Below are 19,842 nucleotides of genomic sequence, written 5' to 3' on the forward strand. Positions count from 1 at the left end.
CATATGTTCAATTTTCTGAGCGTGATCCATTATCTTCTGCTGGCGTCTGGGCATTTAGTCAGATTTCCCTGGGTGTTCGACCCCACAGGTTGAAAGATTTTTCTGTGCAATCTCTGGGTTCTGTTTTTCTTATCCTGCCCAGTAGGTGGCGCTCGTGGCACACGTTTGTCTACGGGTTCCACAAGTGAAAGTTGCTGTGGGTCCTTTAACTCTGGAAAATTCTCGCCGTAGGGGAGGTTCGGCAGCCGAAGCGTCTTGGAAGAATGCCAGCCGGCCTGGGGTTCCGAATGCGGGGAGGGTCGCCGGCCGCCGCAGTACGGGAGAGCGTCCGGCCGAATTAGCTAGTCGGCCCGGGGCACCAAGCGTGGCGGGAGGGCGCCAGCTGTCGCAGCCCGGGAGAGTGCACTATTCCCAGCCGACGGGGGAGTCACGTGTTTGGAAGGGATCCCCCGGTCACTGTTCTCCGCAGTCTGGGGATTTCCGACCCAACTATCTCAGTTGTTCTGGGGGGCCTCGTGTGGTGGGGGCACCAGCCGCCGCGGCCTAAGGGGACCACCTGTCCAATTCTACCAGCTGGCCTGGGAAGGTTTAAGGGAGGGACTCCGGTCGCTTGCCGTCCCACCCAGGAAAGCCCGTGCCCCTTGGTGATCTCACCGGAGCTGGTTCTCCCAGATAGTCAGCCGTTCCAGGATGGGGTACGCCGTCCCTTTGCTCTCCCTCGTGGCTCCGGGAGCTGCTCTGTATTATCTCCACTCCCCCAGTAGCTGTTCTGGAGGAGGAAAGGTGAGGGCGGCAAGGCTGTAGAGGCTGGTGGTGGAGGAGCCGGTGAAGGCGGGGGAAGAGGGCACCGTGGTGGTTGGAGAGCGGCCGGAGCAGGAGGGGGAGGAGGGGGGAGAAGGAGGGCGGGCGGGTCGACTGCTGCGGGGCGTGGGCGCCGCGCGGCGGGCCGGCGGAGAAAGAGAGGGGAGAAGGAGGGCGGGCGGGTCGGCTGCTGCGGGGCGTGGGCCCTGCACCAGCTTTTAAAGTTGGAAGTGTTAATCCTCTTACTTCATTGTTCTTTTTAAGTGTGCTTTTGGCTATTCGGGGTCTCTTTCCCTTCCAGATGAATTTGGTACTTAGCTTTTCCAGATCTTCAAAGTAGGTTGTTGGAATTTTGATTGGTACTGTGTTGAATCTGTAGATCAATCTGGGGAGAATTGACATCTTAACTATATTTAGCCTTCCTATCCATGAGCAGGTAATATCTTTCCACCTATTTAGATCTCCTCTGATTTCTGTTAGCAATGTTATGTAGTTTTCTGTGTACAAGTCCTTTACATCCCTAGTTAAGTTCATTCCTAAGTATTTCATTCTTTTAGTTGCTATTTTGAATGGATTTTTTTCCTTAACTGACTCCTCAGCTAGCTCATTGCTTGTTTATAGAAATGTTAGTGATTTTTGCACATTTATTTTATATCCTGCCACCTTGCTGAACTTATAAGCTCAAGTAACTTTGCTGTAGATTTCTCAGGATCTTCCAAGTATAGTATCATATCATCTGCAAATAATGAGAGTTTTACTTCTTCCTTTCCAATTTTGGTGCCTTTTATTACTTTGTCCTGCCTGATTGTTCTAGCTAGAACTTCTAACACAATGTTGAATAATAGTGGTAACAGTGGGCATCCTTGTCTTGTACCTGATCTTAGGGAAGACTTTCAGGCTCTCTTCATTGAGTATGATGCTGGCTATCGGTTTTTCATATATTCCCTTTATCATATTGAGGCAGTTACCTTTGGTTCCTATCTTTTGAGTATTTTTATCAGAAAAGGATGCTGAATTTTTTTGAATGCTTTTTCAGCATCAATCGAGATAATCATGTGATTGGTTTCCCTTTTGATTTGTTAATGTGATATATTACATTAATTGATTTTCTTATGTTGAACCATCCTTGCATTCCTGGTATAAACCCCACTTGGTCATGGTGTATAATTCTTTTAATGTGCTGTTGGATTCAATTTGCAAATATTTTATTGAGAATTTTTGCATCTATGTTCACTAGGGAGATTGACCTGTAATTTTCCTTTCTTGTAGCATCTTTACCCGGTTTTGGTAGTAAAATGATATTATCTTCATAAAATGAGTTAGGTAGAGTTCCTTCTTCCTCAATTTTTTGGAAAAGTTTAGGCAGGATTGGTCTTAGTTCTTTTTGGAATGTTTGATAAAATTCCCTTGTGAAACCTTCTGGCCCTGGGCTTTTGTTTGTAGGAATAGTTTTGATGACTGATTAAATCTCTTTACTTGTGATTGGTTTGTTGAGATCTTCTATTTCTTCCTGAGTCAGTGTAGCTTGTTCGTGTGTCTCCAGGAATTTGCCTATTTCATCTAAGTTGTCTAGTTTGTTGGGGTATAGTTGTTCATGGTATCCTCTTATGATTTCTTTTATTTCTTCATGGTCTGTGGTAATGCATGCCTTTTCATTTCTGATTTTATTTGCATCCTCTCTCTCTCTCTTTTTTTTTTTTTGTCAGTCTTGCTAGTGCCCCATCAATTTTATTGTTTTGTTCTCCCATTCACTTATCTCTGCTCTAATCTTTGTTATTTTTCTTCTGTTTGCTTTGGGGTTAGTTTGCTGTTCTTTCTCAAGTTCCTCCAGGTTTGCTGTTAAGTCCTCGCTTTTTGCTCTTTCTCGTTATTTAATATAGGCATTTAAGGCAATAAATTTCCCTCTCAGCACAACCTTTGCTGCATCCCATAAATTCTGATAAGTTGTATTCTCATTTTCATTCATCTCCAGATAGCTCCTGATTTCTCTAGCAGTTTCTTCTTTGACACACTGGTTATTTAAATTCCCCTTAGTGGTACTCTTCAGTTCTGTGCCCTCCTCCAAACCTCCCTCTCCTGTCTTTTTTTTCTGCTGGCAGAACTTCTTTTTTTTTAAATTTTTTTTATTAATCAAAAAAAGAAAAGAAATTAACACAACATTTAGAAATCATTCCATTCTACACATGTACTCAGTAATTCTTAGTTTCATCACATAGATGTATGATCATCATTTCTTAGTACATTTGCATCGATTTAGAAAAAGAACTAGCAAAACAGCAGAAAAAGATATAGAATGTTAATATAGAGAAGAGAATTAAAATAATAATACTAATAAAAATATATATATATATAAAAAGGAAAAAGAAAAAAAACAAAAACAAAAGATACAAACACACAAACAAACAAACAAAAAACCATATTTCAGGTGCAGCTTCATTCAGTGTTCCCACCTAGTTACATTACACTTAGGTATTATTGTGCTGTCCATTTCTGAGTTTTTGTATCTCGTCCTGTTGCACAGTCTGTATCCCTTCAGCTCCAATTACCCATTGTCTTACCCTGTTTCTAACTCCTGCTGGTCTCTGTTACCAATGATATATTCCAAGCTGATTCTCGAATGTCGGTTCACATCAGTGGGACCATACAGTATTTGTCCTTTAGTTTTGGGCTAGACTCACTCAGCATAATGTTCTCTAGGTCCATCCATGTTATTACATGCTTCATAAGTTTAGTCTGTCTTAAAGCTGCATAATATTCCATCGTAGGTATACGCCACAGTTTGTTTAGCCACTCGTCTGTTGATGGACATTTTGGCTGTTTCCATCTCTTTGCAATTGTAGATAATGCTGCTATAAACACTGGTGTGCAAATGTCCGTCTGTGTCTTTGCCCTTAAGTCCTTTGAGTAGATACCTAGCAGTGGTATTGCTGGGTCGTAATCCATTCTGCCATTCTATGTCTTTTGATTGGGAAATTCAGTCCATCAACTTTTAGTGTTTTTACTGTTTGGATAATATTTTCCTCTACCATTTTGGCTTTTGTATTATATATATCATATCTGATTTTCCTTCTTTCTACACTTTACTCCATACCTCTCTCTTCTGTCTTTTCGTATCTGACTCTAGTGCTCCCTTTAGTATTTCTTGCAGAGCTGGTCTCTTGGTCACAAATTCTCTCAGTGACTTTTTGTCTATAAATGTTTTAATTTCTCCTTCATTTTTGAAGGACAATTTTGCTGGATATAGGAGTCTTGGTTGGCAGTTTTTCTCTTTTAGTAATTTAAATATATCATCCCACTGTCTTCTAGCTTCCATGGTTTCTGCTGAGAAATCTACACATAGTCTCATTGGGTTTCCCTTGTATGTGACAGATTGTTTTTCTCTTGCTGCTTTCAAGATCCTCTCTTTCTCTTTGACCTCTGACATTCTAACTAGTAAATGTCTTGGAGAACGCCTATTTGGGTCTAATCTCTTTGGGGTGCGCTGCACTTCTTGGATCTGTAAATTTAGGTCTTTCATAAGAGTTGGGAAATTTTCAGTGATAATTTCTTCCATTAGTTTTTCTCCTCCTTTTCCCTTCTCTTCTCCTTCTGGGACACCCACAACACGTATATTTGTGCGCTTCATATTGTCATTCAGTTCCCTGATCCCCTGCCCAAGTTTTTCCATTCTTTTCCCTATAGTTTCTGTTTCTTTTTGGAATTCAGATGTTCCATCCTCCAGTTCACTAATTGTAGCTTCTGTCTCTTTAGATCTACCATTGTAGGTATCCATTGTTTTTTCCATTTTTTCTTCTTTGTGCTTCACTCCCATAAGTTCTGTGATTTGTTTTTTCAGATTTTCTATTTCTTCTTTTTGTTCAGCCCATGTCTTCTTCATGTCTTCCCTCAATTTATTGATTTGGTTTTTGAAGAGTTTTTCCATTTCTGTTCGTATATTCAGCATTAGTTGTCTCAGCTCCTGTATCTCATTTGAACTATTGGTTTGTTCCTTTGATTGGGCCATATCTTCAATTTTCCGAGCGTCATCCAGTATTTTCTGCTGGTGTCTGGGCATTTGATCAGATTTCCCTGGGTGTGGGACCCAGCTGGTTGAAAGGTTTTTCTGTGAAATCTCTGGGCTCTGTTTTTCTTTTCCTGCCCAGTAGGTGGCGCTCGTGGCGCTCGTCTGTCTGCGGGGCCCACCAGTAAAAGATGCTGTGGCTCCTTTAACTCGCCAATCCGCAGTCGCCCGGGAAACCGCGCGTGGAGGGGGGTCGCTGGCTGCCGCGGCTTGGGGGAGTGCCGGTCCAAATTGCCCAGCTGGCCCGAGACACCAAGCCTGATGGGAGGGCCCCGCTATCCAGCGTTCCCAGTCAGACCGGGGAGCCACGTGTGTGGAGGGGACCCCAGTCGCCAGCCGCCCCGGCTGGGAAAACGTGCGCCCCTCGGGTATCTCACCGCAGCGGATTCTCCCTGCCCGTTCAGCCGTTCCAGAATGGGGTACGCTGTCTTTTTGGTCTCTGTCGTGACTCCGGGAGCTGTTTCGTATTGTTTCTGTTTCTTTAGTTGCTTTTCTGGAGGAGGAACTAAGACCCGCACGTCTTACTAAGCCGCCATCTTCTCCGGAAGCGGGCCAGAACTTCTTTTAGTATTTCTTGTTGACAAATTTTTTCAGGACTTCTTTGTCTGTGAAAGCTTTAATCTCTCCCTCAGTTTTAAAGGACAATTTAGCTGGGTACAGAATTCTTGGCTGGAAATCTTTCTCTTTCAGGATCTTGAATGTTTAATACCACTGCCTTCTTACCTCCAGGGTGCTTGTTGAGTAGTCTGCACTCAGTCTTATTTGATTTCCCTTGTATGTAGTAGATTGTTTTTTTCTTGCCACTTTCCGAATTTTCTGCTTCTCTTGAACCTTTGACAGAATTATTAGTTTGTGCCTTGGGGAAGGCCTATTTGGATTTATTCTGTTTAGAGTTCTTTGGGTTTCTTTGACTTGTATATTTATGTCCTTTTTGAGGATTGGGAAGTTTTCCCCCATTATATTCTCAGCTACGCTTCCTAGCCTTTTACTCCTCTCTTCTTCTGGGACACCAATGATTCTTTTATTTGTGTGCTTTGTTTTGTCTGTCATTTCCCTGAGTTCCCATTCAATTTTTCCCATCTTTTTTGCCATTTGCTGTTTTGAGTCTTTGAAGTCAATTATCCTGTCCTCTATATCACTTATTCTCTCTTCAAATCTCGTGTTGTGTGCCTCTAGTAAGTTTTTTATTTGGCCAACAGTCTTTAATCTCTGTGATTTCTGCCATTTTTTCTATTTATTCTTTCAAATTCCTCTTTGTGTTCTTCTACTTTCTTCTTGATCTCCTTTATGTCATTTGCTATCCAGTTTATTTTATTAAGTAGAGTTGTATGAACATCTTTGATTAGTTGTTCCAATGCCTGTGTCTCCACAGGTGTTTTAGTTTGGTCATTAGGCCGGGCTATATCTGTCTGCATTGTAATATGCTTAGTGATCTTCTGCTGGTCTTCCTCGCATATAGATATCTTGATTGATTTATTTTGGGAGTTGATTTCTTTTAGTAATCTAAAGCCTTGAGTTTGCGGGATAGTTGTACAGCAGGGAGCAGGGTACGGGGTGGAGCACTCAGCATGGTGATTTGTTTCAGGGCAGGTATGGGTGCAGGTTGGGGATGTTATGCTGGTCTTTGTGAACTTGGGTACTCAGGGAGGCCAGGGAGGATGTAGCTGTACAGGTGCACTGGTCTGGGGGATGTAACTCTGGTGTGTACTGGTCTAAGGCACGGGGCCCTTTGTGTGCATACGTAGAGCTGTGGCAGCAGGTCGACATTATGCCTTTGTGGATTGGGGGCATATGTGACCTGGCTGTGCAGGTCAACACTTTCGCAGAGCTGGGAAATGAGGCTAAAGGCTGTGTCCATGCACGGTTGTAGGACTACTGTAACTTCCAGTTCCTAGAGTTGAATGATATGATTGGGGACCTGTACGCATACGTGGGCCTGGAAGTGGCTTAAACGAATGCACTGAGCTCAGGGAGGGGGAGTGAGGCTGTGTGACACTATGGGTGGTGGAGCAGTGGTAGTGTAGGTATGGAGGTTAGTGCCCTCAACCTTTATACGCTGGCAACAGGCTGCAGGGAACAGGAAGGGGGAGGTAGTACTCGGGAGGGGGTTTAATGTGGAGAGTGAAAGAGAGAAATTAATACAGTAGTCTATTAAAATCAAAATAATAATTGGCAAAATTATTCAGTATAGTATTTGATAAAACTTGTTATTCATTGTAGTAAGTGATTAACCTATATATGGTTACATAAATAATAGCCATAAATTTCTAACACCATCTTTTTTTTTTGAGCAGATCATGACAAGATGTTTAAGATGAGTGAAAAAATCTTACTTCTATGTGTTGGAGAGGCTGGAGACACTGTGCAGTTTGCAGAATATATTCAGAAAAATGTACAACTTTATAAGATGAGAAATGGTAGGTAATGTTTAGAATATAGCTTTGGCTGACTTGTCTTTAAATTTGAACAGAGTAGAATATTCTCTGTTGGCAGTTCCACATATAAGCAGACCTTAGTGGTCAGTTTGTTGGATTTTCCTATTTTAAAAAGCTTATCTATAAGCCTTTTTCTGATTGTAAAGATTCTCTAAAAATCCCAGAGTAGAAAGGAGAACCATTATGTTACTAACACTTGGGGGATAAAACCAATTTAATCTTGATGATGGGCATGGTAAATCAGACTTTTTAAGTGTTAAATTTATTTCAGAGGATGTAATATGAGCTGAAATATATTTGAATCTCAGAGCTAAAAAATGTACTAAAACTTGGCGTTACTATGTCCTATATGACAAGTCATATAGGAGCCTTCATTTTCCTTATCTCTAAAATGGAATTGAAGTAATAATGAATACATATGAAAATGCTTTATAAACTTAGAACTCTGTATAATTGTAAGGGATTTACTGTGTCATAAAAGGGTTCTACTTGATCTTTCTGGTAGGTTCCTATCTAGGTAGATAATTAATGCTCTTTTTAGAGCTAATGAACCCTTATCCACTGGGAAAGTCCCCCCTCACAGACAATAGTAGCCCCTAGCTCTCTGATCTGGGATAGTTTTTAGAGACATTATAGCAGAAAGAACTCTACTTCCAGTTACTTCACAGGTCTCTAGCACTATTATTCACAACATTGGTATAACTCAATTTGTATATAATTACATGTGTAAAATGACTAATTAAAATCCATTCACACAGCTTTTTAAGCTGCAGATTTAGCATCATGCATTCAGTTTCATATATGTTTTGAGGACTTTGTCTATGTTAGGTATACTTCTTAGTACCACAGAGAATTTAAAGGACAACAAGGCTTAGACTCTGCCATTTAGGACCTAAAGCACATGGTACTTATGTTTAGGCAAACTTAGAATATTTCAAGAATCCTGATACTATTTATATAGTGATTCTACTTTTTCCTATATGACCAGGTGAAGGGTGCCTATAACATTTCTGAAGTACAGTTGGTACAGCAGTACTTCACTGGGAATTAGGGGAGAAGTGAAAAAGAGTAAAGGGAATTGCTTGTTGTATGGGTCTTAGGGTCGTAAGTCAGTGAATAAAACAAAAACTGTCTGTGGTTAAAAACCCTTAGATTACCTTCCTCATACAGTTTGTGTATGTAACCCTATACAGTAATTCTTATATATAAAAAAAGTCAAAAACTGAGCTAAGTTCTTTCTTTTTTAAGAAAGAAAAAAGGAAAATCTACATCTAGATGATTGGGCATCAGTTTTTCTACTTTTAAGATAACTGTCAAATCCTTAGTACTATTTAGGGAATTCGGTAGAGAATTCAGAAGTATTCCTACTCTTTCAGAGTTGCTTACTTTATGATTTAATATGTACTAATGGACTGTTGTGAGGATGAAATTCAGTAATACCTGTGAATACACTTGAAACATATTTGCTCAATAAATATTTGTTAGAATTTTAATCAGAATCTTGCTTGTTCCAACAATTTTGTTTGAAATGTTGCAGGGAATTACTTAACCACATGCCATCTTTCCAACTGGCATTTCTGTGGGTCCACTAATTTGTGGGTCATTCTCATGCCTTTTGGCACTGGTCACATTTTACTGAGTGTTAAGTTCCAGGGTGACTGCATTGTTAAATGTGCATCTGATGCGATTCCTCTGGACTGTACCTTTCTATATTTGATATTCTCTGTTTTTCGAAATGTTGTAGATAATGATGGAAACATTCTTTTTCTGTGGCTTATACTTTTGAAAGTCATATTATACTTCTTAATAAAGTTATGTTTTTTAAAAAAAGAAAACCTTAAACAGCATGACTCTGCGGCTGTCCTACCTTCAAGCCTTCCTTCTCCCAGTATTCTCTCTTAAATTAACTAAAAAATTGACAACTGAAGACCTCTTTCTTTTTATTTTACACCTTTGTGTTTGCACCTCTTTCCTTCTATAAAGGAAACCATTCCCTGGTGATGAATGGCTTAAGCAGGGCTATGAATTTGATCCTACCATACAGTGTTTACCTAGGTTCTATTTTGTGGCCATAAATTACCATCCCTACTAGCAAGGTGTTTCACAAATGTTAAATGAGGAAAGGGACTAGAAGTAGGATTGTATTCCAAACACTGCGTGAGTGTATAAAAGATGGTGGGCTTTAGAACTAGGGTAGTGGAATGATTTTGAGGGTATTGATACTCTTTCTGTTTCATTTTAAATATGACTTTATCTTTTGTACCAGGTTATGAATTGTCTCCCACAGCAGCTGCTAATTTCACTCGCCGAAACCTGGCTGACTGCCTTCGGAGTCGGGTAAGCAGTATAATAGGCAGCCTTAGGTATGAGGAGAAGAATCTTCTGTGCTCCTTTTATATTCCTGTTATGCATGTGTCGTATTTTTGCTTTTTTTTTTTTTGCCTCCTGAATTCTTCCTATTGCTACTCACTCATTTTCCAGTCCCTTTGGATTTGTTTTACCTTTCTGAAGAGATGCAAAGTAAAACCCAGAGGGTAAGTATACATTCCCAAAGATTTAGTATGGTGGACACCAACTGTGAAAGCCTGTGACAACCTTTTAAAAATTCTTTTCCAAAATGTTTTCACATCAAACCATGTTTCTTAATTCCTTTGGTTGATGTTCCCTGCATGGACATGGTAGTGGAGGTGAATCCTTGATGATAATGCTGCAAATTTTCATGTCTTCTACCATTCAAGATTATTAGCTTTGTCTTTCTAAGACTGTTTATATCAAAACACACAGAATTATTCTTCCTCCCTTATTCTGGCCTTGCTGTTATCAGAGCATGGTAATAGATACAATATTAAGGATTGAATGTATTAAGGGTTATATAGGTTGTTGCCAAGAAAGTTCATGATTGCTAATGGTGTGTGTTATTCCTTTCCCACAGGGACTAAGTAAACAGATCCTTACCATGTGCCATTACCCCCACTCCCCACCCATGCCTGTTTACTCATCTTTGAAATCCAGATAACTTCCTAATCCCACAGGAGTGCTAGGAAAATGAATGCTTGTAAATCATAATATTTAATATTCATATCACTTTTGCCCAAAGCATTTTGCTTAATAATTTAATCTACTCACTATCCCACTGAGACAGGTAATAGTTAATTCTCTATCACTGATATGGAGTGAAAGGCATAAAGTAACAGAGAAACTAGCTTCAAGTTACACAGCAGGTCAGTAGTACTACAGTAATTGTGCCATAACTATTTGACTATTCTGCTTTATGTCATCAGCTCCTTGGTTCTTCAGGATTTTTTCTGGAATATCAGTGTTGTTCATAATTTTATTATTTTATTACAGTTTTAGTTTCAGTTGCAGTTACTTAAACTCAGTTGTAACAGAAATATCAACAGGTATAGGTGTTATGTTTTTTTAAAAAAGTTACTAACAGACCATTAATGCAGTTTATTTTGTAGTTTACAATAATACTGGACTGAGAACTTCTTGATAAATAGCATTTCTTTTTCTCAGTGCTTGCTTTAGCCAAGGGCTTGTGTTCTCTTAAGTTTGAAGAGAAACTCTAGAGGTTGTTGTAGACAAATTTATATACAGTGTTTTGATTTGCATGAAAAGTCAATGACGTTTTCTTTTTTTTTTTTTTTTTTTTTTTTTTTAAAGGAAGGAAAGAAAGACAGAGAAGGAAGGAAGGATGGAAGGAAGGAAGGGAGGAAGAAAGGGAAACATTTTCTTATTTTATTATATTTTGTTTTTATTTGTTTGTTTTTTACATGGGCTGGGGCCGGGAATCGAACCGGGGTCCTCCGGCATGGCAGGCAAGCACTCTTGCCCGCTGAGCCACCGCGGCCCCAATGACGTTTTCTTGATCACTCTTCTCTAAGAGAGGAAAATTTCTGCCACTGAGAGGTTCCTCTGGTTTTCAGTAAACATTATGTTGTGGCTTGCTGTGTAAGATATTCCTCTTACTTACCAGGCAGAAATGGAATGAGATTTCCAGCTTTGGGCACAATAAACATTTTGTCATAAATGCTACAGACATTAAATGAATTAAGCTCATTTTAGAATTGAGATAAGATTGACAGTGTTCTTCATGCAAATGTGGTGGATATGGTTAATCTTCTCTTAGCAGAAACGTTTGATGTCTTCCTTGTAGACCGTGACATGGAGCTTCAAGTAAATAGTAGATAATGACTACCTCTGCCTTGTGCGTGTATGCTGTGTCCAATCACTGCTTCCTCCACCTCCCATCAAAATAAATTGTTGTTAGTTCTAAAATATGAATTCATATTTTAGTCATTTTATTCTGTCTTTTATTCTGAGGTAATCATTTTATTCTTTTATTCTCAGGTAATTATTGTTTTTCAGTCTTCCTAGTAAGTGCAAAAATCCCTAAATTTAGTACATTTACAAGGTTAGATCATTTGGCACATTAGACTTATTCTGGTTTCAGATACCATGAATAAGTTTGTATCTATAGCTCAAATTGTTTGATTTCTAGTTTACTCTTTCTTGTGTGTGTGTATATGTGTGTTTGTGTGTTTTGGAGGTGCGTTGGGGTTGGGAGGACATTTATCACCCAGAGCATATAATGAATCTCATGTAAACTGGTTCATAAGATGCAGGCACTTTAGAATTGTGCTTAAGAACACAGCCTCTGAAATTTGACTGCTTTGATTTGAATCTTTGCTCACTGATGTGTCTTTGGATGTTGTGGCTTTGCACAAGTTCTAAGCCTTCATTTATTTACAAAACAAAGCACCTGCTTCATAGGATTATTATAAAGATTAAATGAGGTCATCTGTGTAAAGCTCTTAGCACAGTGCATGGCACATTTAACCGATTATTTTTGCTTTTATGCTTCTATTGCTGTTTAGCTTAAGAAGCAGTTTAACAGCTAAAAATTAGCTTCCTATGGTAAATATGTTGTTGTGTTATTTTAGTTGAACTGCCCTGTTAGTAAAGATGGTGATGTAAAAAAAAAAAAACTACTGGACTGGATTTATAAGAGAAATAGAAGAAAACTAACATGGAACACCTACTATACACTAGGCTATGTTCTAGAACTCACAGTCCAATATGGGAGACACAAGACATATGTGGCTATTTCAATTAAAACTAATTAAAATTAAATAATATAAACAAATTCAGTTCCTCAAGTCATATTGGCCACATTTCAAGTGCTCAGAAACCATACATGGCTAAAGGTTACCGTATTGAACAGTGCAGGTAGCACTGTCATCACATAGCACTATTTAGATACTTACATATGTGACTGTGATAGGTTGAAAGTGTTGTGTACCCCAGAAAAGCCATGTCCTTTAATCCTGATTCAGTATTGTAGGGTGGAAGCCTATGATTAGATTATTTCCATGGAGATTGACCTGCTCAATTGTGGGTGTAAGCTTTTGATTAGATGGAGATGTGACTCTGCCCATTTAGGGTGGGTCTTGATTAGTTTACCAGAGTCCTTTAGAAGGAATTACGTTTTGGAGAAAGCACAGTTGCTTGAGAGCCAACAGAGACACAGGTGCTGACAGAAGGAGTAGATGCCTAGACATGGATGTTTGGTGATGCAGAGCCCAGCAGAAGTCACCGTGGTGTGCCTTCCCATGAGATGCTAAGCAAGCCAGAACCCAGGGTCGTGTCCCAGTGGACCTAAGTGAAGGCCCACAGATGCTTAGAGAGAAAACCACTGGCGTCAGGAGCTGAGAGCATTGGAACTACGAACAGGGACCAGCAGATGCCAGCCATGTGCCTTCCCATGTGACAGAATCAGCCTTTCTTGAGTCAAGGTATCTTTCTCTGAATACCTTAGTTTGAACATTTTTATGGACTTAGAACTGTAAACTTGTAACTTAATAAAGTTCCATAATAAAAGCAGTTCCATTTTCTGGTATATTGCATTCCGGCAGCATTAGTAAACTAATACAGTGACTTTGTTTAATTAGGAGACTGTAAGATGAGTGTTATTCTCATTTTACTTGCAAGGATATTGAGGATGGTTAATGTACAAGGGCGCATATAGTCCGTAGAAGACTGAGCTAAGATTCTTAACTTCAATACCATACTCTTTCATGGTATCTTCTTTATTAGTTACTGAAGTAATATACAAATATGCTTGTGTATTTGGGGAAGCATGAAGTGTTCAGATCTATTTAAATGTTAGTATGCCCACATGAATGTATGAACATGTGCCCATTGCAGATGTTCAGTAAATATTTGTTGAATAAATGTCACCCAGTTAGGTTCATAGATACTGTGCATTTAAACATGGGAAGGGAATTTTAAAGTGTTTCTAAGGAATGAATATTACTTCTCCAGGTGAGAATTAACAAGAAATCAGGAGATGAAAAAAGACACACATGGCAGTAAATCAAGAGCTTTCATTTAGTTTTTATGTAAATTCATGTGAACATTTAGGTTGGTCTTTGCCGGGTTGGCAAGGTGCAGATTACAAAGGGGCTTTTGTTATGGATTTGACTCCTCAATTTTGCATATTTGTGAGCCCTCTTTAAACTTGTGTTTTGGATTTGATATGCTAGAGTTCCAGTCCCATCTCTGATCCATAATAGTTTTTATAATCTTGATGTTTGCTGAGACTCATTTTCCTTGTTTATTAGGAAGGGAGGAATGTTCAAATGTATCAAATTATGAGAAATGAGAATTAATCATTGATTTAATAAATATATTTTAAATGAACAAATGGTACCTCCTTGGCAAATAGCACTTAATAAAGAATTTGTATTTGGATTTTTAACAGGATTATTTTGAAAACTTTGTAATAATTTGTGGGCATAGTTTGTGCTGTATAGAAGATTAAAAAAAATGTGCAAATCCTGTTTGTTTAAATTTTCCTTACCATTTAATTAATGGGCTTTAGAGGGAGGATGACCACTAATAGTGCTGTTTTTTTATTTGAAATGTATAGTGTGGCACGTTTGGCACAGCCCATCTAAATGCCCTAAAATATCTGTTATCCACCATCTCCATTTTACAGATGTGGAAATTGAGGTAGGACCCAGCCAGATCTGATGTCCTTAGGGAATGCTGAGTTTGTGGCAAGCCTTAGAGTAAAATGCAGGCCTCTATGGGATGTTATCTTCAGGGCTTTACTACTGCTATTTGCTGACCAAAGTATTTTCATAACCTTTTTTCTTTTTGCATGTGTAGGCACTGGGAATTGAACCCAGGTCTCTGGCATGGCAGGTGAGAACTCTGCCACTGAGCCACTGTCACACCGCCCCATAAACCTTTTTTTTTTGCATGGGCAGGCACTGGAAACTAACCAGGTCTGGGCCTCCGGCATGGCAGGAGAACTCTGCCTGCTGAGCCACCATGGCCCACCCCCCATAAACCTTTTTAAAGTGTTTGGTGAGCCTTTGTTCATTGATTTTTTTTTATAGGGCTATAGTTGTAAATGCTTAGCAAACAAACAATAGAAATAATGATGGCAAGGTTGGGTGGGGACAGTCATCCAGCCTGGTGTAGTAGTTTTCCAACTTTGTTCCATAAAGCAACCTCAGAAAACTCACTAGGAAAAACCAATGTGGTAAAGCTTCAGCTCTGTTAGATCAACTCAGCAGTTAATCTGTTTTATGTTTAGGGGTTCATGTAAAATTTTACCTGAAAAGGTGGTTCTAGTGCCCCTCCCTCCAGTGTTTGGAAACTAGTGATAAAGTTGAAAGAACCTGATACAAGAGATTTAGCACTAGGTCTTCTGTGAGCTAGCTGAAAAACCTTGGGAGAGAGAATTTGGTTGAATTATTTTAATGCTTTCTTCTAGTCCCAAAGAGTATGATTTAAAGATCTGGCGTTGAGACCATAACCAGACTTTGAGGTTTTTTTCAGTAAATGGAAAGAATATGTAGAAAATAATTTCCAGTATTATATATTCCCAGAAGTGACTTGGCTTGTCCCAGCACTGTGGGCTGAATTTGAGTAATATCATCTGGTTAATAGTAGGTGTTTATTGTGTGCTAGAAGAATCTTATTGCTTTGAGCTTTCTGTTCTGACCACCAGAGTTATTCTCATGTCTTTGATGGCTGGCACAAAGACATCATCTGCTTATTGATATCAGTGAGGTCATGTGAACAGATGGTTCAGGTGAAACCCTGACTTTGCAGGTCTTGTCCCCTAAACACGATCAACCATTTGTTACATGTGATTAAAAGATCACTAACGAGTAATTTCACATGCTTTTTGGCAAATGTGGTTAGCAGGATGTGACATGACACAGCACTGCCTTCCCCCATGTGCCATCTCCCTTGAGGCCTAATCTCCTCTGCTCGCCCCCATCTCACCCATGCCCAGGCTTGCCTTCCAGCTCACCTGCTCCAGATGGGAGGCACAGTGGGAGGACACTGGCAAAGGCAGATGTGTTTGTTTTCTGGAGAAAAAATGTTGTGCTGCTGCAGATGGCAGTGCCTTGGAGCAAATGGCAGCCTTTGACACCGTTGCCACACAGCCTGGGCATCTTGACAGACTGAGCTGGCTTACTTTTGGTGATGGGGAAATTGAAAAAAAAAAAATCAAGATATTCATCATGAAACTTCTGGACTTTCTGGGAAAGCAGCAGTCGTTTTAAACTTAGAGAGTAATCTTCCCCACAAGTTTTTTGACTAACTATGGATTTTCACTAGGCCCAAGAGTTATGTCTGTTAATTACCTTTGCCTCTTATGCTTAATAGAACATAAAGTTAAAACTGAAAACATACAGCTACATTTAGATGCCAACTCAATAGTACTGCAAAGCACATTGTGTCCCAGGTCAGATCTCATAGCAGTCTCTTAGGATTGGGGGTGGTTCATGTCTGTCCCATTGGAGATACCACTGTTCTATTTTTAGTGGTCATTTTTATTTTCCAAAGGCCCAGAGACAGATGTGCCTTGAAGTTGAGAAGCCTTAATTAATATGACAACACTTTGTGCTTATAGTGTTTTTCTACCAAGAAGAATAAGAATTCTGATAGCTGCCCTTTTAAACAATTGGCTTATACGATCATTAGGGCTTGACTAAGTCCATTAAGAAGACAAAGACCATGTATAAATCATTACACCTACTCATCTCCTTAGGGGAAAAAAAAATGGCTTAAGAAGAATCTTTCTTTGAAAGTTGTTGGCTTTATCAGGAAACCTTTTTTTTTTTAATATGTGCTGTTTTTCCCAGCCCTAGTGCTGATAGAGTTAGGAGTTTGCAGGTGTAAAGTCCTCCCCCTCCCCTTCCCCATCTCTCTCCAGGGGGTTGTATGTGAGAAGGTGTTGCTTTCTCACTCAGAGAGCATATATATGTGCTACCCTGTTGGATTCCTGCTGCGAGCAGAGAGAACCCCTGTTCTGGTTGAATGGAATGAGCCTATTGGATGGCTAGATTGTGTAACACCATAATACTAACTTTTCACCTAAAATATCTTTTCCTATCCACACTGGGGGTGAAGCAACATAGTTAATTGTTCTAGATTTGTATTGTTTTGAAACTTATGTCTTAAAAATTATGTGATTTCCTACTGAGATTTGGTGTCAGCGTGGAGAAGCAGAGTGCTATGCCTGTTTAGTAAGAACATGTTTTTATTGCAGTGTTGACCATTAGAAGTACAGATTTACCCCCACCTTTTAAAATTGTTTATAACCAGTGGCCCAGCTTGAGTGGGCATGCCCTAACGTACCGTCAGAGATCCATACACATATACTCTGGCTCCATTAGTACCTCTTTTTACTTGCCCTTGTCCATTATCATGCAGGGATATGAATTCAGGAGCCAATCCCAAAACCACATGAGGTTTTCTTTCATCTTTCCCGAAACATAGTCATCTAAAATGAAGGACAGTGGGGAAGGGAGAGGAAAGGTTGACAATGTTCTATTTCTTGACCTAGAAGATTGTGGCATGAATATTCAGTTTATTCATTAAACTGTATTTATATATTTTATGCACTTTTATGTGTTTGTGTTATTTTATAAAAAGGTTTAAGAAAATTAAAACAAAGGGTAAGAGAACAGAAAAGCATAAAACATTTTTTAATTAAAAATTTTTTTCAGACGTTCATATTTACCATCACTTTTTTTACATGAGCGTAAATAAGATTAACTAAATTCGAAAGAAAAAGAGAGAAACTAATACTCTCAAAGTCTTTGTAGACCAAAATGACCCCCTAGAATTCCACCCTTCTTCTTCTGGTGCCTAGTATTATGTGTAGTTTCTCATAGCCAAAAAGTTCTGTAGCTGCTAATATGCATTTATTCTGTGCAGATCTGCAGTCTGCATTGTCCTTGGTGGTGAGGAAACAGAAATGCAAAGCTTAGTGCATGCCTTCAGGTGGGAAAATAGGTAAGTCTGTTGCACTGCAGAGTGACAAGTGCTTTGATAGCCAGACACTCAGGGTGCTTGGGGAACACAGAGCTTAACTTCAGCCTTGAAAAGCAAGCTGTTATTAAGGCAGAGATGAAAAGTTTTCTCTTTCCAAAGGGAAAACTTTAGAAGCACAGACCTCAGAGATCTGTGAGAGAGTATGTTAAGTTAGACACAGTGGCTTTCTAACCATGGTCAGGGTAGGGAAAAATAGTCCTCTGAGCCCCCTACTCCTAATTTTATGTTTTAAATAAGGGGCACTGTATGCAAGTTTGGGCTCTGCTGATTGAAAAACTATATCCAAAGTAGTATTTAAAATATGGCTGAGAGTTTGGGAGGAATGGTAAGAAATTGAAACTGTAGAAGTGATCCAGTTATGAAGACTTTGATGAAAACGCTTTATGCTAAGAGCAGTGAGATACTCTGGAAGTTTAGCTTGTTGACTAAGAGGGGCTTAGCATGATCAGATCATATTTAGTTAGATCATTGATCGCTCTTTGGTAGAAAGTTTGAGGAAAGTCTGAAGGAAGCAAGGAGACCAATGAGGAGCTTCTGTGTCCATTGAAACTGTAGAAATAGCTTATATTGAATCTGGGGTGTTAATGGGGGGCACTGTATTCTAATAAAAATGTTCCTAAATAGTCTCTTCCCCAAGATTTCCTTAGTATTCTGTATCTACATGTTACAGATATCTAAAAATATACATAATCATATAGCGTTCAGCTTTCATAGATATTCATAGGTATGCTTAGTACGTACAATTTGTAAATTATGCAAACCTATAGCAAAGCATGACTTCTGTATTTGAAGTTTTTGAGAATTGATTTAAAAGTATATGGAGTCTTCAATTTTCCCAAGAAACTGCCAGCTCATGAAAAAATAATTCAGGTGGCCTTGTTGTAAACATGGTGTTGTTGGTTTTCCCATTGCACAATCAGCAATTTTGTTTTGATGTTATTTGGAGGAAAGCAGTATTTTTGATTAGCAAGTAAAATTAACGTAGAAGACAAATACTGTGTTAACTAGTTGGTATAATAAGGCATCTGTGCAATGTTGCATTTCAACTCATTAAATTTCAAAACTTCTAATTACGATAAAATTATAAGTTTAATGGTAGAACCATTCAAACTTGGGGTTAGTGATGGCTTTAGAGAAGTAAAAATTACAGAAATTTTGGTATTATTGAGGGAAAACTTTAAAATCCAGTTTAGCTAAAAATTGAAATATGTGCAGTATTTAAATTGTTTTAATTTAAATTGTTTTAATTGCTTCTAAAATTCAGATTCAGTTGACATATTACAGGCACCTACTTTTTACCAAGCCTTGTTCCAGGAACTTTAACACAGGCGAGCACTTTCATTACTCACAGCTCTGTCAGTAAGTAATACTAAGACTACCCCCCCATCCCACTCTCCCACCCCCTGCCCCCATTGTTACAGATGGAATGAGGCTCCAAGGCTAAATAGAATATTCTAGGTTATACTACTCTAAAGTGATAAAGCCAGATTTGGTCTCAGATCTTCATTGCTCTTTTTTTAAAAGCACATGCCTATCTTACATGACTTATGGTATGTAAAAGCATACTTTATTCGTTTAATACTTTAAAAGGTGTTTTGTTTTAGAGTTGGAAATGTGGGCTATAAATGCAGTGACATTCCTGAGCTTAAGTTCAAGAAGTCAGTCATTCTATGTGATTGTGAAAACCTCGTGTCTGATGCTTCTTTTATCTACCGTATTGACAGACGAGTAAAATATATGGATTAAAAATAAATAAATGATAGGAGGAACAAATGTTAAAATAAATTTAGTAGATTGAAATGCTAGTGATCAATGGAAGAGAGAGAAAGGGGTATGGTATGTATGAATTTTTTTTTGTTTTCTTTTTATTGCTTTTTCTGAATTGATGCAGGTGTTCTAAGAAATGATCATGATGAATATAAACTATGTGATGATATTGTGAGTTATTCATTATATAATAAGAATGAAATGATCACATGGTGAGAATGTTTGTATGTTGTTATGTTGAATAAAAAAGGAAATAAAAAAAAATTTTTAAAGTAAGGCAAAAACCAACAAACATCTCCCAAAGAGCAGCTGGAAAGTCCTTAAGAACAAGGGGCTAAAATGGCAGTGGTCTAGGGCGGCATGGGCCACTAAAAAAGGATTATACTTATGGGAAACAATAACCTCTAATCT

The 19,842-nt window shown here is 38.9% G+C and overlaps 1 protein-coding gene across 2 annotated transcripts in view; it reads left to right on the top strand.

The window, feature by feature from the left end:
• PSMB2 (proteasome 20S subunit beta 2) overlaps nucleotides 1-19,842 on the top strand; it is a 52,031-nt gene that overhangs the window by 17,863 nt on the left and 14,326 nt on the right. Inside the window, exons 2-3 of one of the 2 annotated variants that reach the window (XM_077150325.1) lie at nucleotides 7,156-7,278; nucleotides 9,563-9,633. In XM_077150325.1, the coding sequence (XP_077006440.1) occupies nucleotides 7,156-7,278; nucleotides 9,563-9,633 (194 nt within the window). Of the gene's footprint in view, nucleotides 1-7,155; nucleotides 7,279-9,562; nucleotides 9,634-19,129; nucleotides 19,215-19,842 lie in introns of those variants that run through there. The other variant, XM_077150326.1, reaches the window with a different exon arrangement.

The sequence above is a fragment of the Tamandua tetradactyla genome, chromosome 2 (genome assembly GCF_023851605.1).
Source record: "Tamandua tetradactyla isolate mTamTet1 chromosome 2, mTamTet1.pri, whole genome shotgun sequence".
Classification (NCBI taxonomy): domain Eukaryota; kingdom Metazoa; phylum Chordata; class Mammalia; order Pilosa; family Myrmecophagidae; genus Tamandua; species Tamandua tetradactyla.